The sequence below is a fragment of the Myotis myotis genome, unplaced genomic scaffold (genome assembly GCF_014108235.1).
Source record: "Myotis myotis isolate mMyoMyo1 unplaced genomic scaffold, mMyoMyo1.p scaffold_m19_p_6, whole genome shotgun sequence".
NCBI classification, from domain to species: Eukaryota; Metazoa; Chordata; class Mammalia; order Chiroptera; family Vespertilionidae; genus Myotis; species Myotis myotis.
In genome coordinates, this window is record NW_023416368.1 from 38,833,547 (window position 1) to 38,861,482 (window position 27,936).

General features: G+C 56.1%; 2 protein-coding genes across 21 annotated transcripts in view; both read right to left on the reverse strand.

Moving 5' to 3' along the window:
- Positions 1–7,402, reverse strand: part of PHYKPL (5-phosphohydroxy-L-lysine phospho-lyase) — a 24,826-nt gene extending 17,424 nt beyond the window's left edge. For 8 of the 9 annotated variants that reach the window (XR_004968501.1, XM_036315675.1, XM_036315673.1 and 5 more), the window contains exons 1-6: positions 7,283–7,402; positions 6,351–6,469; positions 4,984–5,143; positions 1,586–1,660; positions 932–1,019; positions 739–855 (exon numbers count right to left, since the gene is read on the reverse strand). Coding sequence is in view for 8 of the 9 variants with exons in the window: in XM_036315675.1 (XP_036171568.1) it covers positions 739–855; positions 932–1,019; positions 1,586–1,660; positions 4,984–5,143; positions 6,351–6,469; positions 7,283–7,347 (624 nt within the window). In the remaining variant the exon portion in view is untranslated. The remainder of the gene's footprint in view (positions 1–738; positions 856–931; positions 1,020–1,585; positions 1,661–4,983; positions 5,144–6,350; positions 6,470–7,282) is intronic. The other variant, XM_036315671.1, reaches the window with a different exon arrangement.
- Positions 7,403–10,930: 3,528 nt separating this feature from the next.
- COL23A1 (collagen type XXIII alpha 1 chain) overlaps positions 10,931–27,936 on the reverse strand; it is a 259,865-nt gene continuing 242,859 nt past the window's right edge. For 4 of the 12 annotated variants that reach the window (XM_036313544.1, XM_036313543.1, XM_036313548.1 and 1 more), the window contains 22 exons: positions 27,235–27,351; positions 26,994–27,029; positions 26,566–26,592; positions 25,957–25,983; positions 24,935–24,988; positions 24,344–24,406; positions 23,900–23,944; positions 22,240–22,317; positions 20,662–20,706; positions 20,010–20,054; positions 19,010–19,099; positions 18,173–18,235; positions 17,786–17,842; positions 17,509–17,535; positions 16,465–16,527; positions 16,327–16,380; positions 16,122–16,148; positions 14,568–14,621; positions 14,216–14,302; positions 13,243–13,320; positions 12,389–12,427; positions 10,931–11,964 (listed from right to left, as the gene is read on the reverse strand). In XM_036313544.1, coding sequence (XP_036169437.1) covers positions 11,962–11,964; positions 12,389–12,427; positions 13,243–13,320; positions 14,216–14,302; positions 14,568–14,621; positions 16,122–16,148; positions 16,327–16,380; positions 16,465–16,527; positions 17,509–17,535; positions 17,786–17,842; positions 18,173–18,235; positions 19,010–19,099; positions 20,010–20,054; positions 20,662–20,706; positions 22,240–22,317; positions 23,900–23,944; positions 24,344–24,406; positions 24,935–24,988; positions 25,957–25,983; positions 26,566–26,592; positions 26,994–27,029; positions 27,235–27,351 — 1,179 coding nt within the window. In that variant the 3' untranslated portion in view covers positions 10,931–11,961. The remainder of the gene's footprint in view (positions 11,965–12,388; positions 12,428–13,242; positions 13,321–14,215; positions 14,303–14,567; positions 14,622–16,121; positions 16,149–16,326; positions 16,381–16,464; positions 16,528–17,508; positions 17,536–17,785; positions 17,843–18,172; positions 18,236–19,009; positions 19,100–20,009; positions 20,055–20,661; positions 20,707–22,239; positions 22,318–23,899; positions 23,945–24,343; positions 24,407–24,934; positions 24,989–25,956; positions 25,984–26,565; positions 26,593–26,993; positions 27,030–27,234; positions 27,352–27,936) is intronic. The other 8 variants (XM_036313551.1, XM_036313550.1, XM_036313547.1 and 5 more) reach the window with 6 other exon arrangements.

The following is a 27,936-nucleotide window of genomic DNA, read 5'->3' on the forward strand; positions in this document are numbered from 1 at the left end:
CTCCCCTGCCCCCATCTGGTGACTCCCAACTCTCCCATCTGCCCCATCCCTGATCCAGCCCCCTCCTTTATCCATTAGTCAGCACAGCCTGACTTGCTCTGTATCATCTCTGCTCCCACTCCTTGCCATCCACCTGGACACTTCTGCCTCCCACAGATCTGCCAGTTTCTGCCTTGGCCTCCTGCCAGTGTCTTCAAACTGGATGCCTCTTCTAGTGCATCCTCCAACTGGCCACCAGGGTGATGCCTCAACTCAGACACTGAGCTCATCTTGTTTAAAACCCTTTAATGACCCCTTCTGCCTACAGTAATGACTTCCAAACTATGTTCTGCCTTAGAGCTTCTTTAGAAGCTCCAGCCGGATGAGGGAAAGGTCAATGGGGTAGAAAACCGGCCCCCCACCCCTGCTGCCACCAGAGCAACCACTTTCCTGGTTTTATATAAGTAGATGTAGAGCATCTGAAACACACAGGCCAGGCTTCCCAGATCTGGCTCTGCCAACCTTTCTGGCCTTGTGGCCTGCTTGTCTCAGCTCATGTTACTGAAATCAGGCAGCACCTTCTCGAAGGACCCTCCTTCACAATCAAAACCAGCCCAGCCTGGGCCCCAGGACTCCCAGCACGCCCAGGACACATCTCTAGTCCAGAGTCTCACCGGGTTCCCTGTATCTAGCACCAGCTGGTGACAGAGGAAGTGATATTCACTGTTGGCTGGGCTAGACCCATGTAAATGCAGTTACCTGCCTGCCCTGCTCCTGTGCACTGCTGACCACACGTTTCACCTCACTGGCATAGGCCTCAGCCGGATTGGGGTGGTCCTCCCGGTAGAGGCCCCGGTATGTGTCTGGGAGAGGTGCCTGTGGGGAGTGACAGCTCCGTGTCATATAGGCTCGGGGTGGTCACCGACCTGTTGCCCCCTTGGGCTGTGCGTACCACATGGACCCACTCCTTCTGGCCATCCAGGTCCCGGAACTTGTAGGGGCTGATGTCGATCAGGGAGCTCAGGTGACCGTGATAAGCACTGGGGGGGAGAAGGGAGGGTGGGCTCAGGCCCAGGTGGCGCGAGTCTCTGGCCTGTCTTTGACAAGCATCTACCCTCCTCAGGAGACACACCTTTCTGCCATAGCCCCTGAGGCCTAGGTCTGGGGATGAGCACAGGCTGTGGGGTCAGTAAGACTTCCTGTGAGGCCGCTTCCTGGCCGTGTACCAGGGGCTAATCACTTAGGCTCTCTGGGTCAGTTCTCTCCTCTGTACAGTGGCTTCTCCTCAGGGTTGTAATGACCTTAGATGTGCTAAGGCGCTGACCCTGGGCTTGGGCCTTGTGCAGCGCATACTCACTACATGGGAGCCCCTGTCGGAACAGTCTTAATACCTCAAATGTGGGGCCAACTCTTAACCCCTCACAAAGGTTTCTCAGCTCCCCAGAAGCTGCCCTCCTAGAAGAGACCAGGGAAAAGAGCCCCGTGGCGTGTGTTGGGGAGTCTCTGCAGCGATGGTCCCTCATCCTTCCTGCCCAAGGCACCCAAAGTTAGAGCCTCATTGATCCCCAACAAGTGGTGGGCCCAAGCTTCTGGGAACGGCACTTACTGGTCTAATACCACCACGTCCCAGTGTCCTGTGTACTGGCGGGCCAGCCTCAGGGCTAGGTCATTGGCCTCCGACCTACAACAGAAAAGGTGGGCACGGCTCAGACAGCTAAGGGCTTTCCCTCCTGGGGGCCTGCTTCCTATAGGGAAACCCAGAGGAAGGTGGTGCCCTGCCAGCAGCAAGAAGATTCTTGGGACACCATTCATTAGTCATTAGGTACAAATTCATCAAATGCCTTCCTTCTGTGTGCTAAGACCAGGGGCAAAAACGGTGAAACAGACAGACCCTGATGCTCCTGGAACTTACATTCTAGTATGTGTCACGAAAGCAAAAAAAAACCAAACCCAAACAAACCACACATACACACACACACAACCCCCAAAACCCAAAAACACCAAAGAGAGAAAGAATGCTCACTTGATAAGTGCCTCAAGAGGACCAGATGGGACCCTATTTAGATAAGGGGGTGCTATGGGCTGAAGTATGTGTTCCACAAAATTCATATGTTGAAGTCCTCAGAATGTGGCTGTATTTGGAGATAGGGCCTTTAAATAGACGATTACATTAAAACAAGGCCATTAGGGAGAGCCCTTATCCAACCTGAGTGAAGTCCTTCTAAGGGGAAATTTGTACATAGAGATACCAGGGGCTCATGTACACAGAGGAAAGACCATATGAAGACAGATGGCCACCTGCAAACCAAGGAGAGAGGCCTTAAAGAAACCAAAACTGCCGACACCTTGATCTTGGATCTGGGATCCAGAACAGTGAGAAAACAAATGGCCCCCGGTCTGGGGCGGCCTGAGCTGACTAAGACAGGGGGTCAGGAAAGACTCTACAAGGAGGCAATATCTGTACTAAAGCCTCAGGGGGAAGTTTCCAGGCACAGCAAGCAGCACTAAAGAGTTTTAATCAGAGAAGAGACATGATTCAGCTTCCATTTGAGGAGGAAGCCTCTGGCTATGTGTGTCCAACGGAGTAGAAGGAAATGAAAGTGGAAGCAAATCCCCTGAGCTTGCCAGGTTTAGCATGTGGCCCCTTGCCCATCCACAGTAGTCATAAATTAAAATAAAAAGAACACACTATTTAAATGAAAGAAAAAAAAAAGTGGAAGTGAGGAGACTAAGGAGGACACGCAAGTGAGGGTAGCAGTGGCCATGAAGATAAAGGGAAGTGGATGGAGTCATCCTGGAGGGAGGTGAGGCAGGACTGATGCAGGACTGGGAGGAGGGTTTCTGCCTTGAACAGAGATGCAGATGGCTCTGCCATTTACTAGGCAAGACAGGGTGCGGGTGGTAGTGAGGGCATGTCCTCGTGGGAAGGTCTGGGGTCAGTGTCTAGGAAAGTAAGAGAGAGCTGGGGCCATGGTCCCACTCCGGGTGTTGGCAGAAGACAATCATGTTCTTATTGTCTTTTCGACACGTGAAGCTGATGTTCAAGAAGTCAAGGGGGTGGTTAGAACCATGAGGATGGAACACATGGGAAGCATCTGGGCTTGAGAGACGAGTTTGGGAGTAACCAGCACGTGGCTGCTAGGTAATCCCATGGGAACAGAAGAGATCATGGGGGAGAGGTTCAGAGAAGACCTGCCCTGGGGCACAGAGAGGAACTGGCAGAGGAGACAGGAGAAGCAGCCAGAAGCTAGGGAGAGTGAGGAGTGCACAGGGTCCTGGAAGCTAGACCAGAAGCATTTCTAGAGAGAGTGGTAACTGTCAGTATTGCTAAGAGAGTAAGACAAAGGCGGCAGAGAGACCACTGGATTTGGCAGCATGGAGGTTGCTGGAACCCACAGAGTAAATCTGGTGGAGTAAGCGAGCAAACGTCCCTTCTTCCGCTGCCAAGGCAGCTCCGACTCCTGGCCAGCTCCCTGCGCTTCCTAGAGAGGCTCCAGTTACGGCTTCCATTCCCTGTGCAGGTGGCTCTGGGCAAGCTAGTTTCATTTAAACTGCTGCTTCCACACACATACACACATCCAAATCCTTTCCTCCGGCGTAAACACGAATTTTTACATTTATTTGATCATATATAGAATTGTAATTTATATTTTATCTTAAGGAATATTTATTATATAAAAATGTATATCCACTCATGTATTTTTCTTACAATTCTGAAGAATTGAAAAGTATTTAAAAAAATAAACTGTTTCCTTATCTATAAAATCAAGATGTAAATTCCACTTCCTAGAAATTATTGGAGGGGACTGATAAACGTACTATGTAAGTGGCAATGATAATAATACTTACTATAATCTAAATGCCTCAACCTATGATTTGTGGGAATGTTCGCTCCCAGGATGCTGGTTCTATGTACATGTCATCATCACCTGCCACTTCTGTCTCCACTGCCACTTCTAGTGTGAGCTGCCATCACCTGTCACCTGGCTGCTGAAATGGCACTTAATGGTGTCCATTTTCGCTCTCCACCAGCCCTGATGACATCACCTGCCTGATCAAAATCCTCTGACTTCCCAATGCTCTTAGGATAAAAAGTTTATTTGGCTGATAAGGTCCAGGATGATGGGCTCTGTCTCCCTCCCCAGTGCCTGCTCACACCTTCTCCTCTCCCTCACTGGCTGCCTTATAGTTCCTCCAGTGTGCTGGGGTCCCATGACTCTTCTGCTGCAGAGCCTTTGCACAGGCTGTTCTGTGTGGTAATCAACCCTGATAAGAACACTTGTGGGGCTGGCAGCACCCTTCCTCCTCATCTACTCATCTCCTAGTCAGCTCTTAGTCTAATATCACTTCTTCAGGGAAGCCTTTCCTTTTCCTCTCAGAGCAGGCCAGGTCTGCTTCTATACCTCATTATATCCTACTAGAGGCCTGGTGCACGAAATTTGTGCATGGGTAGGGTCTCTAGGCCTGGCTGGCAATCAGGGCCTATCGGGCCTTCCGGCTTTTGGCCAGGGCCTTCTTCCTTTGTTCTGCACCACCCCCTGGTGGTCAGCGCACATTATAGTGAGCAATCGAACTCCCGGTCTCCTGGTCGAACTTCTGAGGGACACTTAGCGTATTAGCCTTTTATATATATAGATACTTTTCCTCCAGGCAATGACCCCTCTTGGTAATTTTGTATTTCTTTAAAGAATTATTTGATGTTTTTGCTTCTTATTGAGCAAGCAGGGATTGAACACTGTGCCTGTGTTTTCCTAAGGAAGGAATAAAGGAACACGTTACCTCGGTAAATCCTAACTGGGATCCTGGAAGGGAGGTAATGGCACCTCTTACTAAGAGACCAGAACACTGGGTTGACAGAGTAAGCACAGGGTCTACAGCTGGGAAGTCTGGCACCTGCACAGTGGGGGCTACCTCCTGTGGTCCACACTCGGTCGGCCACACTATGCTGCCCACCGGTGAGCAACTCTCTTCATCTTGCTAGGGGGCCAGCTGCAGTGAACTTACCCAGAATTCAGGAAATAAAACACACAGAGTTCCTCTGGCAGGGTCTCCGACAGCTTTTGTGCGAAATCCAAGATGTTGTCGTGCAGGTATCGACTGTTGGTGTTGAGCACCTGGTTCTGTTCATGTGCTGCTTGGACCACGAGAGGGTGGCAGTGCCCAACTGGAAGAGGGCCACCTCCATCACTCAGCTGACTCTGCTCATCCTATCCTTCCAGCCCTCCCCGATCCCCAATCTGTAAACCCAGTCAGGGAAGACACAGTATTGGAGGAAGAGGTGGAGAGGAAAGAGGGGAGCCTGAAGGCAGAGGCAGGAGACACATGCCCGTTCTGGCAAGGGAGATTGAGGAAGGATTCTGGCGGAAACCCTATTTAGAAACCCACGTCTTTAGTGGGAGGTGGTTTGCTATATGGAGGGGGATGGGAGTGTCTGTCCGTGGGCTTGACCTCATCAATCAGAGGGGGCTGGAGGTAATAACCGCCAAAGGCCAAAGATGATGCTAACGGCAAACATGTGTTGGGAGCTCGCCAGGTGCCAGGCACACGCAAAGCAAATTACAAGAATTAACTCAGTTAATCCTCCAAAACACTCTCAGGTGGATTATCATGTCTATTTTGCAAATGAGGAACCGAGGTTAAGAAACTTGCCTAAGATTACCAAGTTAATAAGTGAAGGACAGGGTATAAACCCAGGCGTTAGAGCAGGGGTGGGCACACTTTTTGACTCGAGGGCCACAATGGGTTCTTAAACTGGACCGGAGGGCTGGAACAAAAGCATGGATGGAGTGTTTGTGTGAACTAATATAAATTCAAAGTAAACATCATTACATAAAAGGGTACGGTCTTTTTTTTTTTTAGTTTTATTCATTTCAAATGGGCTGGATCCGGCCCGCGGGCCATAGTTTGCCCACGGCTGCGTTAGAGCCTCTACTTTATTAACTTCCAAGGTGCCTGCTCAGTCAGACTCGCTTTCCTCCCATTGGCTCTGGCAGCCCAATCTGGATAACTCAATTCCTACTTCAGTTTTCTTCCCCAGGACCTGAGATGGTCACTGGGGCTAAAGCCTTGCCATGACCCCAGCACTTGGCCAGGGGAGACCACTGCTGGTCGTGGCTGGACTGGCTGCTGCTCTCTCAGCTTGCCATCAGTCCCAAGTGGAACTGGACTCCCAGACAAGGGTCTCTGACTACTGCCTGGTGTAGCCCAGCTCCTACTTGGAAACTTCTACAGCTACACCACAAAGACTGGGCCCCGTCTGCTCAGCTCAACCCCCGTTCTCCACCCCTCTCTGCACCTCAGGATCACACCTGGACCAGGTTCACAGCCTGGGCCTCCTCTCCGGCCCAGCCAGCCGGAGTGATGGTACTGACCGTGAGCCACATTGTTGATGCAATCGATGTATTCTGCTCCCTGTTCATCATACATGTACTGCCCTTGGCCCCGGACAATCTTAATAGGGTCCTCAGGAAAAAAGAGTCTGCAGGAAGAGCTGTGAAGACAGGCAGAAAAAGTGGACAGCCATGTCTGAAGCCTGAAGGGAGAGTCCACCCATCACAGGCCTCCCCCAGCCCTTCCAGTTTCTGGAAAGGGCAAGGAAAGCTTGAAGGGCACCGTGTTGCTTCCCTGCCTCCAGTTCCCCCACATAGGTGAGGACTGGAAAGGAGGAAAGGCGGGGCGGGGGGTGGGGGTGGGGGTGGGGGTGGAAGCAGCTGCTAAAACTTAAATTGTTTTTTAAGTCCTGTTAAAGTTACGTGGTCTCATTCATTTCCGCCTGTGTCCACATCACCAATCTGTGTCCTCGGATCCCGGGAAAAGGTGGCCGCCCCAGACCCTTGGGGCTCCCCAAGGCAGTGTTTCTTTGCTGGGATGGGTGTGAGGGAGGCACCCCGACTCTCAACGGCTGTCAGTCCAGTTACCCTGCCGCCCTGTGGCCGCCAACTCCAGGCCCCGCCAGAGGCTGCCTCGCGCCCACGTCCCGGCGAGAGTCCCCGCACAGGCTCCCTCCGCTGCCAGTGAACCGCCTCCCCACCCGCTGCGTCTTAACTTCAGCCCCTTAATGGGGCGCTCGCGGGACGGGGCCCAGGCTCGGAGGCAAGAGGCCTTCTCCGGGGGAAACGGGGCCAAGATCTCGCCTCGGCCGCGGGGGTGGGGGCCTCGGGCCCGGAGTCGCAGGGCCGGCCGAGGGGCAGCACCCGCCCGCAGGGCCGAGGCTCGGAGACTAGCAAAGCGGGACTGGGCCGGCAGGCTTCGCGCAGGACCAGCGGGTCGTGCGTGCGCGCCACCCGCGCCGGCGTCGCGTTACCTGAGCAGCCGCCGCCTCCGCGCCAGCGTCGCAGCCTTCCCGTGCGGGGCCGGGTCCGCGGCCATGACGCCGGGCGGGTGCGCGGAGAGGAGCGCGGGACGGCGCCGCCCCCTCCCTCGCCCCGCCGTGGCCCCGCCCCTCCGCGCCGTGGCCCCTCCCCTCCCCGTCCCGCCGTGGCCCCGCCCCGTGGCCTCGCCCCTCCCGCCGCGGCGCCGCCCCCTCCCGAGGCCCGTTTCAGGTTGGTAAAATCTTTCGGGAACGAGCCTGGCAGGCTTCCTACAGCCAACTCATCCCGTGGAAACCGCCGCGCGGGAGCGGTCCGCAGGTGCGTTCGCCGCTGCTCCCCTAGCGGGATCGGGGCCCCGGACTCAGTCACTGAGTCGCCTTCCCGGTGCATAAAGTGGGACGCTCCGCGTTTGCTGGGACTCCAGGCCAGTGACCGCGAGCGGTGTCCGTGCTCATGGAGTCATCAAGTGCTCAGGCAGGAGGGGCGTTGGGAGGACTCCTGAGCCTCATAGTGAGCACGAGGCCAGGAAACCGAGGCCCGGAACGGGAAAGGACTTTGCTCTCAGACACAGCACGTGTGCCGCGCAGGCTGGACTCCAGCGCAGGCCGGCCTGACTCCCAGCCCTGGGGGTGAGGGATGGAAAGCTGGCAGCCCTGGGGGTGAGGGGTGGAAAGCTGGCTTAGCAGAGAGATGTCCCCTCCTGGGGTGGGGCACTGGGATTCTGCGTGGATGAACCCTGGAACAAGGGATCACAGCCCTCTGCTTTGCTCCCTCAACGCTGATTCCTTGATTTCTTCCCCCATAAAAATGTAAAATGTTTATTAGAGCATTTATTAAAGAACATTTGGAGTTTCTTTTTCCTTTTTATTGTGGAAACATATACATAACATAAAATTTACCATTTTAACCGTTTTTAAGTGTATAATTAAGTGGCATTCAGTACGTTCACTTTGTGCAACCATACCACCATCCACCTCCAGAACTTCTCATCTTCTAAACTGGATAGAGTTTCTTACTTTTAATTGTAAAGCTGAATTGAACCTTATGTATGATTGAAAACAAAATTCCTCCCAAATTAACCAAAAATTCTTCCCACGTATAGGGGAGGGGGAATTGACCCTCAGAAAAGAAGTACAGGCCACAGGCAACAGTTTTGGGGCTCATCTTTGGCTTTGTCTTGAGCCCAAATACGAACCTGTCTTGTGCCCAGGGCAGCTCAGAGGAGGTAGGTTGGCTCAGAGCTTTTTTAGTCTCAGGGTTGAGGGCGAGAATACTGCAGCCAGTCCCAGCCCTCATCTCACTCACTCTCCAGATGTTCAGGGTCAGGTGGCAAATCAGTTGGAGGTCAAGCCAGGCCTCCCAACTGGGTCATTTCCTGGGCCAAGGGGCAGGTCATCACCAGGAAGCCGCTCCTTCTGGCTCAGAAAAGCCCACTCATTTCTGCCTCTGGCCCCAGGCTAAGCATGCCTCTATCCATTATCTCATGCTCAGCCTTCTGGGGGCTATTGGAGGCCAAAAGGGCAGGGAATGGGAGGAAATGGCTGAGTCAAAATTTGAACCTAGGGCATGGTGTTTCTCAATGCAGGCAGCACTGGCATTCTCATTGAGATGATTCATCATGGGACGGGACTGTCCATGCCTTTCAGATGTTTGATATCCCTAGCCCTGCCCACTGAATCCGAGGAGTATCTTCCAGTCATTGTGACACCCAAAACTAGCCCATGTAGTATCCTAGGGATCAGGAGGAGGGAGACCCTACTCCTCTCATGGGGGAGGAATTTTTGTGGTTAGTTTAGCTGCCATGGCACACAGTGGGGCTCAATAAATGTGCTTCCCTTTCTTCTGGAAGGAGGTAGTTCTTGTCAGGGAGATGTGAAACCCCTGGTCCTGGATGCTCTGCTGTGAGGCAGGGCGCTCACCAATGTCTCATCTGGGACCTTGAGCAAGTCATTTACTCTTCTCCAGCCTCTCATCCCCACTCCAAGCTCTTGGAGCAATCTGTACCCTCTAAAATGAGAAGTTTGCAGACCTGAGGATACACTGTGAGGCCACAAGGGGGCAGCAATGGGCCATAATGACCTTGCCCTACCCAAAGGAGCAGGAAAGGGACCTCTGGTGCCTGAGGAAGGGCCACATGTGGCTTCTAAGAGGATCTGCCCACCAATCCCCCAGCAGCATGGCGCTGCCTAGCAGACTCTGGGCCCTGACAAGCAATTTCAGAAAGACAGTCCTGGTTGTTTATCCCTAGGCAGAGGGCTACTCCTTCAGAGCCTGTTTCCCCACATGTAACATGGAAATAGTGACATGAGTCACATAGGCTCCCTCCTTCGCAAGTGGGGGGATCCATGAGGTACCTGAGTTGAGGGCGGAGTGAATTTACAAACTGTAGAGTGCAGTAGATTTGTGAGGTTATGCTGGAATGCCCAAGGACACTTGGACAGCTTGTGATGTCCATCAGTCATCACAGCCCCACTGTGTTTCTCTTCCTTTTCACACTACTGGCTTCCCCGGTGACCAAGACGACTGGCTGAGCAGTGGGCCTGCCACTTATTGCCAGCAATTGAGGGAGACAGAGGTGAGGACTTGACACATTCCTCCTCCTTAGCTGGTGTAGGGCTGGGCCTCTTCTGCTCAGTGAGGAGGCCACAGAGTAGGGGCCAGGGGGACTACTCAAACCATGGCCCTCCTTAGGCCCCAGTCCTTGGAGAAGGCCTAAGATGCTGTCATGCAGGCCTTGTCTACTAGTATACCACCCCGGATGTGCTTGGTTTTGTCACCTGTGAAATGGGCATATTTGCTGGGTCCCTCTCTCAGGGTTGTTATAAGGACAAGCTGGAATAAACGATGTAGAAATGCTTTGCAAGACTATGGCCCTTGCTTGGTCTTGGAGTGGGGAAGGGGAGAGAGAACTCAGACTCTTGGGAGCTGCCAGGTGCCTGCCCTGCCCTGGGTTCTTGTATCCCATGCAGTTGGTCCTCATTAACCACCGTCAGAGTGTAGGCATCACTGTCCCTTCTTGTAGATGAGGTGGCAGGTTGGATTTTCTAAGAGGGCTGCAACAAGAGCTACCTCACATTTCCTCCTTAAAATAGGAATGTTGACACTTTTCCCTTGAAAACTTTACCACTGATTGTGGCAGGAAGTGACACCATATGACTTCTGAGGCTTGGCCATAAAAGGTGACACAGCTTCCACCTGGTTCACCATGGAACACTCACTCCTGGAATTCAGCATGAGGAGCCAGACCATGAGGGATAGGTGTTCTGCCATCTGACCTCCCAGCTGACAGCCAGCATCAACCACCAGGTGTGGGAGAGCTTGAGCCACAACCACCCCGCTGAGCCCATTAACCCCAGAACTGAGAGAGAGGAGTATAAAGGATCATTGTTTTAAGGCAACAAGTTTTGGGATGACTTTCCATGTAGCAGTCACTGGTCACTGGCTCAGGGATGTGACTGTCCAGAAGGCTCAGCTGGTACGTGGCAGGACTAGGCCTGTGTCTGTGTCTTCCAAACTTAACCCCATGACCCTGAGCTACTTCCTCTGGTTTCTGGGGTGGGTTTCTCTGGTTTCTTTGCAATGGCCAGGCTGAAACCTTAGCCAGAGGTGCCCGAGGGGCAGTCTGCAAGGACAGGCTCAACCAGACACAAATTCATGGTTTATTACACACAGCAATACCTATCTACACAGAGAGGGGAGGCAAGTCGCTGGGCCAGAGCTGGTGGCTGGGACCTTTGTCACAGGTGGGGAAGCCTTTCCTTCGAGCGCGATGCTCAGGTCGCAGGCCCCCTGCTCGGGCCAGCTGGGAACCACACCGGGATTCTCTTCATCTGTACAGTTCACCCGGAAGACCACTTTCGGCTAGCGGACCGGAGTGCTCCTGGGTGGGAGACTGGGGCCAGTGAGACCCAAGCTCTGAGCTAGAGGCCCATCTCCTCCGGCGGCAAAGTCTCATCACACCCCTGTTCTGGGGTGGGGGGGACAGACAGGAAGCAGCAGTCCCTCCAGCATGGGCCTTGCCATCCTCCACACTTGGTCACCATGGGGCTCCCTGCAGTTGGGTCCATGTGGTGGTGATCACAGTGCTTGGCCTGTACTCCTGGCCAGAGGACATGTGTTCTCAAACAGGCTGGCTTCCCGAGGCTAATGAACTGGGTGAGAGCTAGAACTGCCTGGGGTGCTTTCTACAGCTCCCAGTACCCAGCTGCAAGTGCTGGGTGGGAGGCTTGTCCTTCCTGGCGAACCCAGGGTCCGGGAGGGTGAGCAGCTGGCTCTGGCTGAAGAGGCTGGAGCAGCTGCAGGATCGTCCATCCCCAGGTGCCCCCCCGGGGGCTCTGGAGCTTCAGGGAGCAGGCTCTTGTAGGGCAGCTGGGCAGCCAGATGCTCTGCTAATCAGGTGACTGAAGGCCCCACCCGGCATCTTTGCAACTTCGTCTGAGCCAGGCACCAAATCCTATGATTGTCCCTCAAGTACACAATTCCCTGATTGGCCTGTCCACGTTCCTGCCAGCTTCACATGCTGATTGTTCTGGGGCTGGGCCGGGCACATGCTCAAAGGTTAAAGGCCACAGGCAGTGCATCCCATGAAAAAAAATCAATATATTACTGTTTTGTTTTTACAAAAATTAAAAATGTCCACATGGATCTGTACAGGCAGTGAGCTGGGTTCTGATCACTGGAAAAGGAGAGAAAGACTGAGGTGAGGAGGGGCCATGAGGCCCCTGGGACCCTCCCAGGTCTGGACCTCATCCATCCTGCCCATTTCCCCAGGAACAGGCAGGCCCCCCTCCCCTAGTCCCGGGCTCCTGGCTTCTACCCCTCTCGGGGGCAGCCTGGACCAAGTCCCACGGGGCGCTGACGGCTTTGCACTGGCTGGGCCAGATGCTGAGTGAGCCCCATGCAGCCTAGGGTGGGCTGTGCATAATCACCCAGGATTATGGCCCCAAGCCTCAGGTCACATGACGGGAGAGTCAAAACTAGGCTTGTGACAGGGAAACCTGGCTATTCAGTCACTGTAGGGAGCCGCAGAGGTCCACCTCCAGGCCCTTCTTGTCTCCCAACTCCTCCCTGCTTGTCCCGGAGATTTCCCTACAAGGTACCTTATGCCAGCAGCCAGGCACGGGCAGCCCGTCAGTGCCCTGGAAAGGAAGAAGGTTTTAGTGCTGGGGCAAGGGCTGGTCAGCTCTCCACCCTGGCACACTCTTGCCGGGGTGAAGGGATGACAGCCCAGGGAGCTGCCATGTGAGGTTGCTGGAGCCCATTGAAACAGGACCCGAATGCCTGCCCGGTCCATCCAGGCGACCCAGGCACGGGACAGACCACTCCTCACTGCACTTGTCCTGAGTGCATCCCCTGGGGCTTTGTTGGGACACTTGTGCCGGAGGCAGAACCGGGAGGACCCTGGAGTACTGGGCTCATGCTGTACATCTGCTGATAATGGGGGGGGGGGGGGGGAGCGCGACCTAATGGCCATGACCTGGTGGCCATGACAGTGGCTTTAGACCCTCACCCCGAGGGCCTGAGAGTTCTCAGGAGTTGAGGAGGATATGGACAGTTCAGGAAGTGGGATCCCCCTCTGTGTGGCCCATCCTGGTCTCTGTGTCTGGAGCTGAGCCACGGGTCAGGAGGAGGCCAGCAGGGTGAAACCTGGGCAGGGGGTTGTCTGAAAGCACCAGCCATTACTGCTCAGCAATCAGACACAAGTGGGGGTGTCGTGGGAGATGGTCCTTAAGCGGCCTGGAAGATGGGGGACTGGAGAGGGACAAAGGCTGATCCTCTAGTCCCTGGGGGACCCTTGGGCAAAGACACTTCACTCTGTCCAAGGCACACTGACGTGCATCAGCAGGGGCGCAGGCTGGGGCCTGAGGGTGGTGGGGAGGAGGCAGGCAGGATGGGGAAGGGGGGCAGATGCCAGCACAGCACAGCACAGCACACAGCAGGCCAGACCATGTACCGCAGGGCAGGGCCCGCTGCCCCTTGCCAGGCCCTTCGAGCCCGGCGCCCCTCGCTTGCCTCCGCATTTAGGATTTTCCTGTTTCAAAGACAAAGACTTCATGACTTGGAAGGAATTCTCGGCCCAGGGGCTGGATCTGCAGGGCCACCCTGTCCCCTGCTGCCCTTGGTACTTTCTGCATGTGCTCACTGATCCGATCTTCATGTCTTTTTCTCATGGCCTCTTCAAAGCCATCTGAGGGTGGGATAGTCTGAGGGTGGGACAGCACCCCCACTGTACGGATGAGGAGACTGAGGAACAGGGGGCTAAGTGACTCACTCAAGGTCAGAGGACTGGGCCTCTGGGGGTCCCCGGCCCTGACCTTCCTTTGGTAGGTGGCCTCTCCCCATGCCCCTGGCAAGGGGGGCCAGGTATGAATATCTGGCCAGGTTTAGGATGGAAACTCAGCTGTTTCATTTTCCCTGTCTTTTCTGAGCTCCACTGAAATAGTCTGACATGTAACCTCTGCTGACTTCTAGAAAAAGGAAACTGAATTTCGGTTATTTTAGGCCCTGGGTCGGATGGGCCATCAGGGGCTGTGGTGACACAGCAGGAAAGGAGGAGGCTGTGGGAGCAGGGACGGGAGGGGAGGGGCAGAGGGACAGCATGGGGCCACCCAGGCAGAAAAGCCTTCTCCTGGGTGGGACAGATACCCAGAGAGGTAAGGGCGGTCCCACCTTCTCTATGGACAAGGAAGTGGAGTAAAGAGGGGCAGTGATGCTGGAAATAGACTCTGCCCCGTGGGGTCTCCCTTTCTATAGAGGGGATGGGTCGCAAGTTGCACCCATGGTGGGGTCAGGACTAGAGCAGGAGGGCCCTCTGTGACGGGAGTGACAGTGATGGCAGCCCTGGCAGTGGAGGCAAAGACGACATGAAGATGCTGCAGGAGGAGCAAAGACCTTGGTTGGGGCCCCCCTCCTGCTCTGACATGTACCACGGGGCATGGCTGGTCCAGTCCTGGCGGTCCCGGCTCGCCCTTCTGGCCCTTCACTCCTTTCCGGCCAGGGATGCCTCGCTCCCCCTGCACAAGAAGGGAGACGGAGGTATGGCCATGGCTGCCATGCCCAGCATACCTCCAGCACCTCTGAGAGATGGGCCTGGGGCTGGCAGCCACCCTGCCCTGCTGCCCCCATCCCAGCCTCCACCTGCTCACCCACCTCTCTCTGCCTGCTTCTTGCCTCCCATGTCCTATCCGCCTCTTCCCTCCTCTTCACCTGCCTCCCTCCTTCTGTCCTCTTGCCCCATCTCCTCTCCAGCTGCCCCCATTTTCTCCCCGCCTACCCCACCTTCTCTCCACGTTCGCTCCGGTCGCCTTTCTCTCCTCGGGGTCCAGGGAAACCCTGACAAGGGGATTAAAGGTTAAACCTGAAAATGAGGTTTGAAGTTTTCCTCTCTTATCTGTCCCTCTCTGCCCCTCCCTCCATGTTCGTGGTACCAACTGGCCCAGTCCCAACTCCTAGGCAGGCTGAGGTAGGGACATGCGTGCCTTGAGGACACGGCACTGCTTCCTCTGAATTAGGGCCCTGTCGGAGTCTGTGGATGGAAGCCCCAGCAGTTTGCCAGGTCGAACAGGTGGGTGTGGCTTTGAGATGACACCTGAGCTCTAGGCCTCCCAGAAGGCAGCTGTGGCCATGGAGTCTTTAGCTCTGCCCTGACGACCTCCCTGAGTCCAGATGTCTTCTTTCCTGACCCTATTCATGATGGAACAAGCCCCGCCCAGTCAGAAACTCAGGTTAGAGTTCTTCCTTTTCCTTGTCTGCAGCTGTTCTTCAATGTGACACCTCCTAAAGTCTAGGGTAGACACCATAAGCCTTGCAGCCCTGTATCTGGTCACCATTTCCCTTCTAAGAGCTACTTGATTTTCCTGGGAACCCCCTCCTTTCTCATACTTCATTGGTTTCACTCCTAGCTCCAGGATGGAGCATGTGATCAGGCTGGCCAATGAGGGCACTGCATTTTTCTGGCCAAGTGATATTTCAGTATTGACCCAGTCGATGAGACATTTTCTAAAAGAGAGTGAGCCCAACTGGCATGGCCCAGTGGCTGAGCATCCAATCAAACCAGGAGGTTGAGGTTCGATTCCAGGTCAGGGCATATGCCCGGGTTGTGGGCTCCATCCCCATTGGGGGCGTGCAGCAGGCAGCCCATCAATGATCCTCTCCTGTCATTGATGTGTCTCTCTCTCTCTCCCTCTCCCTTCCTCCCTGAAATCAATAAATATATTTAAAAAAAGAAGAGAGAGATAAATAGTCTTTCTCCAGAATTTGGGCCCGGAGAGATGCAGGTCTGGAGCTATTGGATCCATCTCACCATGATGCCCACACAGAGGAATCACATACAAGAGACGCTGAGAGGTTGTGTTGTGTTGACACACTTGAGCCTTGGATCCATGTGCTGTACTTCTGGATTTTTCAGTTATGAGTCAGTTTAAACCAGTTTAAATTGTGTTTTCTGTCTCTTGCAACCAACAGACACTTGATCCAGTCAACCTTGGACTAATACTTCCCCTCCTCTCCTTCCCACAATACTTCCTTAGCAGAAGCCTCATCGTTTCTCACCAGGATATTGCAACAGGCTCCTTACTGCTCTCCCCACTTCCCAGCTCCAATGTATCACCCATCCATCATCTATTCATCCATCCATCCACCCATCCAAAAAGCACCTACTCTGGGCTGTGCATTGGACTTGGCACTGGGAATGTAGGGGACACCAGGCAGCTGTAGTCCCAGCCCTGGGAAAGGGGGTTACCAAGCCAACCAGATCATGCTACTGTATGTGCAGCATGAGGGCAAAAGCTACACACAGGAGGACCTGATCACAGTGAGTGGTGAGATACTTACATCTAGCCCTGGCTCCCCGGGTCTGCCCTGAGGAGAGACAAAGAGAAGGTGTGAGGGAGCATAGCTGCTGGGACTTTCAGCCCTGTAAGTTGTCCACAAGCCTGAACTCTGGCCCTGAAGTGCAGGGGTTGAACCCCCAGGGCCGAGTGACACCACAGTGTGCAGCCATAGGTGGGGGGGAGGGGCATTTAAAAAAGGTGGTTACCTTCTCTCCTTTGGTTCCTGGCAGCCCAATAAGGCCTAGTGGACCAGCTGGCCCCTGGATGAAAAAGGAATGAATTAAGAGGCATGATGGTTATAGGAATTAGCACCTCTAACGACAAACAAGGCTCATGACACTCACAGGCAGGCCGCTGGGGCCTCTCTCCCCTGACTCGCCCTTCTCTCCCTTTGCTCCATCCAAGCCCTGGAAGTGAAGGGGGACACAGTCAGGGAAAAGGGTCAGACAGATGGAAGGCCAGGAAATCTTTGGGCTTGTGGGGGCCCAGGTGTGCAGGGCAGAGGGACAGATTCCAGGCTCTGTCAGGTCTGGCCTGGGTTCCTTTCTGTGCAAACAATCAGAATGAGCTTCAGTGTGAGCATTTTACCTTTTCCTGAGTACTCATGGTAGGTGGTTGTGCTCACACCCATTTCACAGATGAGGAAAGAGAGGCACAGAGGGGGCAGGGACGGACCCGCATAGCATAGCAAGCAAGTGGCAGGACTGACTACCAACTGAGGTTCTGAGCTCCATCCCTGACAGCGTCTGCCTCTCCTACACATAACCTGGGGAGGCCTTGGGAAAAAGAAGAGCCAGAAGCAGCACATCTGGCTGGTCACATGCTTGGCCCACTCAGCTCTGGGAGCCCATGACTCTGAGTCCTCAAGTTGGCCTCTGAGCTGGAAAAGCAGAGATGGGCTCCCTCAGGGGAGGGCAAACAGTGAGGCCAGCTGCCTCCCCCTCTGTGTGGCTCCTGGGGCAGGGCACACTGGCAGGCCACACTATGGTTTTAATTTAAGGGCAGAGGACACAACATTATGTAATACACACCAAACCCAAGACTTCATGTCAAGGCTGTGGGCAGTTGAGAGACAGATGTGCATGTGGGGGGCATAAGGGGAAGTGGCAATGAGGGGGGAGGTGCAGAGAAAGGAGAGAAACAGCGAGGAGGGAAAGCAGTGGACTGGGGCCCAGGAAGGAGGAGAAAGGGTAAGAACAGAGCCCCAAGTGTGGGCATGAGGGGGCACCAGCCTTAGGGGACTCAGAACATTCAGGCCCTGGGAAGATGCAGGGCTGGTCTGAGGCCACGCGTGGGGCCCTCACTTGGCCCATTGGCAAGGCTTTCTGAAACTGTCCAGGCTGTGAGTCTGCAGCAGGTAGGGGGTTTCACCCACGCCCCAGACTCACCTTGGGACCCTGGATTCCCTGAAGACCCTGGATGAGGAGGAGAGAGCAGATCAGGGCCAGGGCCCTCTTGCAGTGGTCACGAAGGCTTGCAGGCCACTCACTGGCTCCTGTGGCCTTGACCTGAGGGCCTCCCAAGCCCAGATCCTGGCTCCGCCCTCCTTGCCTGACATGTCCCCCCCCCCCCCCCTCGGGAATTCTGCCCTCCCCTGTCACCGCTCCTAGGCCTGGGCTCACCACCCTCTTCGTATCCCAGCTGCTTCAAGCCAAACATTCTTACCATGGGGCCTGGGGGACCAGGAGGGCCGGGGGGCCCTGGCTCCACTATGAGCTGGGCCTAGGAAAGGGTCAGAAGTGGATTAGTTACAAATTGCCTCGTCATCCCTCACCCACCCACATGTGAGCTCATGGGACATGTTGGAGGAACACTCCCTGGACACCAGGCCCTGAGCCATTGCTTCTTGCTGCCCCCGCCTTGTGGGGGGCCCAGCACTGGCATTTAGGTTCTCAGATGGGCCTTAGGTGGAGGACACAACTTGAGGTGCCCCCTCCCCTGCTATCCTAGGTGTGGTCAGGCCAGGTGGCCCTGATGTTCTAAGACTTGGGCCTCCAGCTGGCCTGGGCTGGGCATTGGGGGGAGACCCTGGAATTCAGCCCTCCCCCTTACCAGGCTCTCTCGTAGGCTGTCAGGTGCTGGCTCTCCCTTCTCCCCCTTGGGGCCGTGGGCACCCTGTAGGACAGGATGACCTTGAACCCTTTATGTCCATCACCAGATCACCACCCACGGTGATCAGTACCTCCCCTTTCCTCCTCCATAAGGCTTCCGTCAGCAGAGACTTGCCAGGTTGGCCAGTGCAGCTTAAAATAGTTTCCCTAAATCGATGGGCATTCAGAAAGCAGAGTGCAGCGGTGCACATGGTAGTTTTCCTGTGGCACAGGAAACCCCAGCACTGGCTCTCTCGCTGAGCTAGCCTTATGGATGGACAATGGACATGAAGTGGTGGCACCTGGTAGCTGCTTAGCCTGTCAGCTTTTCCAATCCATCCACGCCAAGACCAACTATCACAACGACAATGATGGTGACAGCAGGCACTTATTGCATGCCAGCCACCATTCTCAGAGCTGTCTGTTCCCTCACGTAGTGGGAAATTATCACCCCCATGTTAGAGGCGGGGAAACGGAGGCCCAGGGGGTGAGGTTGCTTGTACAGGGTTCTCGTCAGTAAGAAATGAAACAGGCTGCAAACTCAGGCAGCCAGAGCCGTGGCCTAACCACCGCCAACTCACTTCCAGGGGCAGGGCCTCCTTATCTCACCTTCTCAGTGGCCCCAGGAGATGGCAGCAGGCCCTTCTACAGGCGAGGAAATGGGGGCTCGGGGAGTCTGAGCACGTGGGCTGGGAGTCAGCTTCCTTTCAGCCCTATGGCCCCGCTGCCAGCAGGCACACCTTCACTTTGGGAACCCCCGTGGGGCAAGTAGGGAAGGTGGGCCCACCCAGCCACTTACCGGGAGGCCAGACAGGCCCATTTCGCCTGCTTCCCCTTTGGGTCCAGTTGGCCCAGCCTCTCCTGGGTCTCCTTTTGGTCCTTTGGGACCCTGAAAGCCACATGAACAAGGGGTCAGTGCAGCTCAGCAGGCATTCTCCCTTCCCTGACTCTGACAGGTCCCAGAGCTTTGTTCAGGTCAGGCCAGACCCCCAGTTTCTCATTGTGGGACCCCACCTCCAGCCCAGGTGACAAATGCACCCAGGGACCTGGACAGAGACAGGAAGAGGGCACCCCGACACCTACCTCACTGCACACAGGGGTGCAGGTGGGGTGGGGGTGGAGGGAGTGGAGCATGAGGGCCTGGGCAGCCATGAAGGGGCACTATGGGGTTCCAGGTCAACCCTGTGCTTACCTCTCAGGAGCCAGAGATGGGAGCCCCAACCCCTACAGCCAACCCACCATCTACAGAATCACCTTCCAACATTGCATTCCCTCACTCCACCACTGTGTAACATCCATGATGTGCCACACACTAGGGGCCTGGTGCTACACACACAAATGCCACATGACACCATTGGACACTGTGGTGTCTACGTAGGATCACATGTGTATACTTACAAAGGTACTAATAGTGACAGTAATGCTATTAGCTCACATTCGAAGACTCTTTGCTACATGGCCCCGGGCACTGCTCTAAGTGTTTCCCACACACAGAGTTATTTAACCCTCACCACAGCCCGTTGCCACCCTCGCCTGGGGAGGAGGAGCAGAGGCTGCCAGGAAGTGAGCAGCTTGCCCGAGGCCTAAGGGCAGAGCCAGCCATGAAGGGGCACTGTGGGGCTCCAGAATCACACACAGGTGGCGCATTTTGTTCTCCAACTCTGTACACACACACACACACACACACACACACACACGTACACACGTGCTCACACACACACACACACACACACACACACACACACACACACCATGACCCCTGGCACCAGTATCACCAAGAAAATGAAAGGCTCAGAGACCTTTTCTCCGTCGATTCCAGGGGCACCGGGCAATCCAAGCTCACCCTGGAAGGGAACAGACAGCAAGAGGGGTTATAGTGTCCCATGGTCCCCGAGAGGGGTCTGTGGCTAGGCTGCCGCCCCCAACCAGCGCACCGTTCCTGGTCAAGTCCCTGCAGTTAGACCTCCAGAAAGGCACCCACTGGGTGCCCAGCAGGGTGCCAGGAGCCGGCCACCTCCACTCCTCCATGCCCTCAGCCCCTACATGCAGACATAGCCCAGGCTGTAGGTTACATTTTGGAAGCTGAGGCCCCAAGGGTTAAATGACTTGCTCCAGGCCACACAGCCCAGGGACAATGGTGGAACCAGACCCTGTCTGATTTCACAGTCTTGGGCTCTTTCTCCTGAGCCAGGTGGGGAGGGTATAATGATGCACACAGGCCATAGGAAAGACCATGTCATCTATGGGACTTTGTGATGCCATGAGGGGTTTCCACATGTGAATCAAACTCCCAGAGTGCAGTGTAATTAGGGCCTGGGAGAAGGCACCCTGCTTGGCAAGAAAGTAGCCCCTTTCTCTGAGCCTGGAGGATCATGGGGCGACAAGCAGAGGGGGCAGGTGGGCTCTGGAGACAACGGGCTTGAGGGGCCACACAGCTGCACGTGTACTGACCTTGGCTCCGGGGATTCCTGGAGGCCCTGGTGGGCCGGGAGGACCCTGTGTGCAAAGGTCAGGCTGGTCAGTGTTAAGCAGGGCCTCCCCGTCAATGCTGGTTCACCCCTCCACCCCAGGGGCCTGTCTCTGTTTAGCTGGGCTACAGCAGGGTCACGGACCTTCTGCAGCCGATTCCCACCCACCCAGGTCAGGCCCCAGGTCTTGAAGGAGTCCTGGGAGGAGGCACCAAGCGTCAGGCCAGATATCACCGTGTCCACTGCCATGGAGAGCCCAGAATCCCTCTGCCCTCAGAGTTTGTTTCCCCAACATTAGATTTCTTCACAACACGGCCCTGCTCAGGATCCTGCGGTGCCTCCCTATTGCCTCTGAAGCTGCATCCCCAGCAATAGCCCAGCACTGCCGTCTCTACTTCTCCTGTGACCTCCCTGACCGTCAGCTCTGTTGCCTGTTATCTCCGGCCCGGGGAGTTCCTGGGTCACACAGGTAAGGGATGGCATCTTTAGTCTCCAGGTCTAACCTGAGTCCCAAGCTGCTATCTTGACCCAGGCCTCCAGAAGGCTGCCTGCTCACTAAGGCTCATCATCGCCCTCCAAACTCACGTCCCCTCCCAAAGGCTGCACCCCATCCAGCCCCTCAGCCCCCAAAGTTCCAGTCCTCCACCTCCTCTCACCAACCTCTTCCTTCTTGTTAGAGGCTCCATTGAGATGTCCCGTCTTACATCTTCCTTCATTCCACCCACCTTCTCTAGGCCACGCGCAGCACCTACCTTCCCGGTGGGCTGCCTGCCTCCAGCCGTCCCCACACCCACTCTGTTCACCTTCCACACCATTCCCCAATATGTGTTTTTTAGCATTTGCCCCTCTGCTCAAAGAACCAGCTATGGCTTCCTGCTGCCCATCCAATGGAGTCATCCTCCCAGTCTGGCACCCTGCCTCCCTGTGCTCACAGAACTTCTCCCATGCGGCTCCTAGCCAGCCTGGGTCACACCATGCATGTACATGCCCTCGGGCCATGTCACACCACATCACACCATGCAGGCCTGGTGGGCCACAGTTACCATCAGCTTGTACTTCTCTGAGGCCTGTGGGGAATAACTGGAATTGAAGCTCAGGGGGCGTTAGGTGCCATCCAGTCTGGTCTCTGATGGTCTCTCCCTCACCCCAGCTCCCTTCCCTAGCACCCAACCTCTCCTCCACTGGTTATGGGTCCCAGGTTTGCTGGGCAGGGCTCACAGGTTCCATCTCCCGAGCGAGGCTCTGGGGCGGGCCTGGCCACTCTCATCCTCCCCCAATGGTCATTAGAAGACCCGGCCCTCTAGCCTGAGTTCCCTGGGAAGGCCCCAGGAGGCCCTGCTGGGGCTGGACACAGGAGATGCTCTGCCCCTGCCCCTTGTTGCTTTGACCCCAAGGGAGCTTGGGGCCACATGAGCCACATCATAGCAGCTCTCTCCGTATCAGCACAGCACCTGGTGACGCTGGGGCCCTTGTGTACAGAGTGTGGATTAATACACAAAGGGAGTGGTTATTCCCTTAGGAAATGAACAGCAAGGCCCTTCTGGTCCACCAGGAACACTACCTTAAGGGCATCCAAGATCCTGCCATCGTAGTCAATCACCACCGTGTCTCCTTGCTCACCCTTGAGGCCTGGGGGACCCTGGGGCGGGAAGAAGAGGAAGGTTTCAGGGCGGAGCTCCATTGGCGGGTGAAGTGGTAGTCGTCTCTGTATGTCATCCAAGGAACCCAGGAACTGGGGCCACACGCAGTCCTGGGCCCCAGCTCAGCTGTAACCTGGGGGCCCAGCGGGGCTGGTCCTCAGGCCTGGTCCCCTGGCATTCACTGCACTGGCATCCAGGCTCACTGACAAAACACGGTAGGAGCCAGGCAGGTGCCCGGAGCCAACTGAAGAACAAGCCCCGCCTGGTCTGGGGTGGCAGCACGTGGCTTTCCTGTGGGAACGGAGGCCCACTGAGGCCCCAGCCCTGAACCTGCGAGGGAAAGTGGAAGCCTAATCTGATGTGATGTTGTTCAGGTTTTTAAATGTTGGCAAACAAACAAACACAAACACAGACACCCAAACCCTCCAAGACACTGTGGAGACCTGTGCCTTGGTTTCCCGACCTCTGGTAGGGGCTGCGCACACCAGGCACTGACATGCCATTCATTCTTGGTAGGAGCACACACCCACCCAAGCGCACAGCCACGGGTATGTGTCTCCACCAGTGAGCCCGTGGCTGCTGGCCCTGTCCCCACCCTCTGCTCCTCCCCTCCCCACCCGGGCACCTCTCTGCTTGGAGAAGAGTGAGCGGCCATGAACACTCTGGGTCAGGCCTGTGGCCAGCCCCTTGCCCTGGGTGGAGAGACCCAGGTGGGGGTCCCCAGCTGGCCGCCTCCATGGTCATGACCTGCATGGAACTGTACAGATTACACTGACTTCCCACACTGTGTGCTTAATCTAATCCCGGCCTCCTGCAAGCCCCGGCCGCGGGCTGAGACCTGGTTTTTGGAGGAGGAAACCGGCCTCCAGGAGCACCAGGGGATGTGACTACTCGGGCCACAGAGCAGGAACAGGGTCCAGGATGCCAGCCTGAGGTGTGCTGACAGGCATTGGCCTCAGAAGGCCTGGGGCCTTGGGACCAGCTGGAGCCGCTGTGCTCCTTTCTGGTGACAGGAACGCACCTCGATGTGGGGCTGGGAGAAAGGCCAGGACCCCCCAAGAGGGTGGGGGCAACACCATATGTGACAAGTGAGGGTCTATGTTTGAAAATGCCGAGAAAAGTCTCTCGGAGGGCAGGCACCACCTGGGAGAGAGGAACAGGAGGGGATGTGTCTTGACATCCATATTTGAACATGTTACGGAAAGCATGTACTACGAGATTAAAAATGAAAAAATCACAAGTGAATTAATATAAAAAAAGACTCCGTTTCTGGAGCCTCACTGCTCCTCGGGGGCCTTTGGTGACAGGGACTTTTAAAGTGACAGGCCCCGCCCTAGCTGGTTTGGCTCAGTGGATAGAGCGTCAGCCTAAAGCCTGAAGGGTCCCGGGTGCGATTCCAATCAAGGGCATATGCCTGGGGTTGTGGGCTCGATCCCCAGTAGGGGGCGTGCAGGAGGCAGCTGATCAATGATTCTCTCTCATCACTGATGTTCCTGTCTCTTTCTCAATAAAGAATATATTTAAAGAAAAAGTGGCAGGCCCCTGGATCTTCTGTGGGTAGCTGGAGGAGAGACTGCTTACCCGCAGCCCTGAGGCTCCATCGGCTCCTCGCTGGCCGGGCTCCCCCTGTGGAGACGACGTGGTTGCAGCCAGGTGTACACAGCCAAGCCAAAGGTTCCCCACCTCCTCCAGTCCCCTCTTCCCCACAGGGCGCAGGGCCTCATGTGTGGCCGCAGAACCCTCTGACCCCAGAGATAGGCCACTGAGGCCCAGGAGCCCAAGGCTACAGGGTGCCTTAGCCTCGTAGCTCACCCAGACCCATGCCCCCCGCTGCCCCCCCTCAGGTCAGTCTCTGACTGCCAGTCCAACGAGACCTGAGACCCAAGACCCGAGGGCCCAGGCCCTCCAGGGATTCCCAACTTAAAAGGCAAATGGGAGGTGAACCACAACTCCTCCCCGTGACAGGGTGCTTCTCTGAATGGGGCCTGCAGAAGCCGAAGGCGAAGCCGCGTGTTGCTCAGTCACCTTTGTCCCTGGGACACCGTCCACGCCCTTCTCTCCCCGTGGCCCCACGCTCCCCGGCTCGCCCTGCAACAGGCATTGAAAATGGAAGGAAGCAGCGGGCGGGCTAGGGCTGCCTGGGGCTGCTCGCCTCTGCAGCAGTTCCAGGAGAACACGGCCGAGCCCACCTGCAGAGGACAGACCTCAGGGCCCTCCCAGTCCGGGGGACTCAGGACCATGGTCTCCTTCCGCCTGAGTCCTGGGGCATAGCCGGGGCAGCTCAGGGGCTCAAGAGACATTTTGGAGGCAGGCGGGCCAGGATTTGGTGGCTGTCACGAGGGGCTGGGGAGCCAGGATGACATCAGTTCCTGGCCTGGGGACAGGGCAGAGAGTGGGGCACCGAAGAGGGAACCATAGGACTGCAGGGTGTGAGGGGAGATAGCCTGTGAGGTGCCAGGCCCGTTGACGAGTGGGACCCAGGGTCCTCCTGCTGCCCCTCTGTGGCCTGTCCTGGGCATCAGCCTGTGCCCTACCATGTGAAAGGGCCAGGAGGGGCTTCGCCAGGCAGACGGAACGTGCAAGCTGGGAGGCAGGAGGAGCTCGGGGGAGGCATACCTTGGGCCCTGGAGGTCCAGGGAACCCTGGTTGGCTTGGCGTCCCATCATCCCCCTGAGGAGAGAGTGGTGGAGACTGCAGCCTCAGACCTGGACACACCGGCAGCACCCCTCTGTCCTCCCCAGCACAGCTGTCCACTCCTGTCACCAACACTGGTCATACCGGGACGGGCAGCTTCTTCCTCCCCTCCTCGCTCCTCTGGGGGCAGGGGTGGGGTCAGGTCTACTTCTGTCCCCTGTGCCCACCAGCCCAGGGCCAGCCCAGAATGGCCTCAGCAGGTGTGTGCAGAAGAAGTGGGTGGGCAGGTGAAGGGGAGGGAATTCGTCCTTCAGTCAGCAATTAGCTGGTGAGCACTTTCTGTGGGCCAGGCAGATAAGGTCTCTGCTCGATGGGTGAGAGGAGGCCGAGGGCAAAGAAATCTCCAGAGAAATACATCGCAGCGTGACAGGAAGTAGAAGTGCCAGGCAGGGAATTTAGGAGGACAGCAGGATGGAGAGGGACTCGGGGAGGGTGTGTCCCAGTAGGTGGCCAGGGGCAGTTTCTCAGAGGAGACCTGCAGGAGGAGGAGGCCCAGCATGGAAGAGGCAGGAGAAGGTCACTCTGGGTCAGTGGTCCCAGACTTGAGCGCACATCAGCATCACCTGCGGCTGCTTGGACAGAGCACGGTCACCCCCGTTTTGGTGGGTCTGGGGTGGGCCCCGAACATGCTTGTTAGACAAGCCCCAAACGATGCTGATAGGCTGGTCTTGGGACTACAGTTTAAGAACCGCTGTAATGCACCCTGAGGCGGGAACAATGTGATGTTTGAGGAAGGGAAAGAATAAGTGAATGAGTGAATAAATGAATGAATGAATGAGATCCTGGCTTCAGACACATACCTTTAGACCTGAGGTTTCAGGTCTGCCAAGGAGCAGGGCACCTTCTTTGTGGGGGCTCCCATTTCTGCCCCGTGCCCAGCCCCTGCCCTTCTCTCCAGCCCATCCCACACCCCCACCGAGAAGCCCCTCCCAGGCCCCCCTCACCTTCTTTCCAGGAATTCCGGGCTCACCCTGAGGGCAGACAGAGGGGGTGCAAGAAAAAGGTCAGAGACACTGGGCTGCCTGCTCCTCTGGAGAAGTGGCCCCATGATCCACGCCCAGGGCAGTCCAGAGGGCCCAGCCCCTCAGAGAGGAGCACTTGGGTGTGGGGCTGGCAGTCTTGGACTCCACTCCCAACCTGGTCCCTTCCAAGCTGGATGACCTCAGGCAAGTCACTGCTCTTGAAAACGGGAGTATGATGCCCCCAGCCTCAGAGGGCCTCAGAGGGTCACTGAGATGAGAGGATGCATGAAAAGCCCTGGCTCGCAGCAGGTGCTCACTAAATGGAGCTCCTTTCCTACCCTTCCCTCCTGCTCAGTCCAGGGACTCCAGCTCCTTCAGGGAGGACCAGAGCCTGCCTTCCCGCCCAGCAAGCACTGAGCTGACATTCGAGAGGACTTTAAGGCAGAAAGATTTATCATGCCCCCATTTAACAGACGAGTAAACTGAGGCCCAGAGAGAGGCAGTAACTCGCCCAAGGTCACAGAACTCTGTCTCCTAACCCTGCTGCCTGGGCTTCCAGGGGCGTGGGGACAGGGACTGAGGAACACGTACCTTGGGTCCTGGAGGTCCCTTTGGGCCCTGGAACAAGAGAAGAGAAGGTGTTAAAGGCGATACAGGAGGTTGCTCCTATCTGTCCTCATCCTCATTTTACAAAGGATGACACCAAGTCTCGGGGAGGAGGCAGGGTTGTCACTGCTTCCTGTCTTGGATAGCTTCTCATCAGATCGCAAGCAGCGATAGACAGCAGGCTCCCTCCCAGGGATGCAGGGCTGTGAGAATTCTGCTGGGGCTGGAGGCCTGGCCATCCCTTCCCACTGCTGGTGGGGACAAGAGCTCGGGTGTATGTACACGTACAGCTGCACACACAACCTGCGTGTGTGTGTGTGTGTGTGTGTGTGTGTGTGTGTGTGTGTAGGAGCTGCCAGGCCTGGAACCACAGTTCTGCCAGGTCAGGCCTTTGAAATGCTCTGGGTACTGACCGTCTCACCGTCTTGTCCAGCCTCTCCTTTGGGACCCTGAGGACACAGAGGAGAGAGATGAGGAAATGCAGGGACCCTACGGTTAGCCGAGTTGGCGGGTCTGGGTTGGCGGTAGAGTTAGGGTTGGGTTTTGGCCTGAACTGGGGATAGGGCTGGGGTTGGGTTGGTTCTGGGACCAGGGTTTGGGGCTTTGGTAGGTGCAGGACCAGGTCCTGGGTGGTCCAGCTCCATGTCCTCTTACCACTGGGCCTGGGGCTCCCCGGGGTCCATCTTTTCCTGTGTCGCCAGGAGGGCCCCGAGCCCCAGGAGGCCCAGGGGGCCCTGGAGGCCCAGCAGCCCCCTCCTGCCCTTGGTCTCCCTGGAAGAGACGAGGCCTGGCATGACTCTGAGGGTGAGGGAAGGGGTTCTAGTCTCTAGAGAGAGGCCCCTCAGATGGACAGCTCAATGCCTTCCCCTTTCCCAGCCCTTGACAGGCTCAGAGAAAAGGGCTTTGTTGTTAGGCCTGTTGCCACTTTTTGGTGGCCACGTGAAGGGACAGGCCCCTAAAGCTCAGCTTAAGGGGCCAACAGGGCCTTTTACACTCCAAGGAGTGTGCCATCTCCTCACCTGTGGTGTTCAGGTGAGAGAGGACACACGGTGGGTGTGAGAGAAGGCACCTGGGCCAATTGGTTCCCTTCGTACAGAAAGGGGGTTGCAGGCCTCCTGGGAGACTTTGGCTGGGCCACTCCTGCTTCATTAGGTGACAGAGGTGCACTCTTGGGCATCTGGCCCAGAGAAGTGAAAACTCATGTTCACACAAACACCAGTACATGGGTGTTCATAGTGGTCTTATTCGTAAGGGCCCCAAACTGGAGACCCAGATGCCCTCCAATGGCAAGATGTCCAACCACCTGGGGCACCTCTGCCACGGAACATTGCTCAGCAGCAAACAAACAGGACCAGA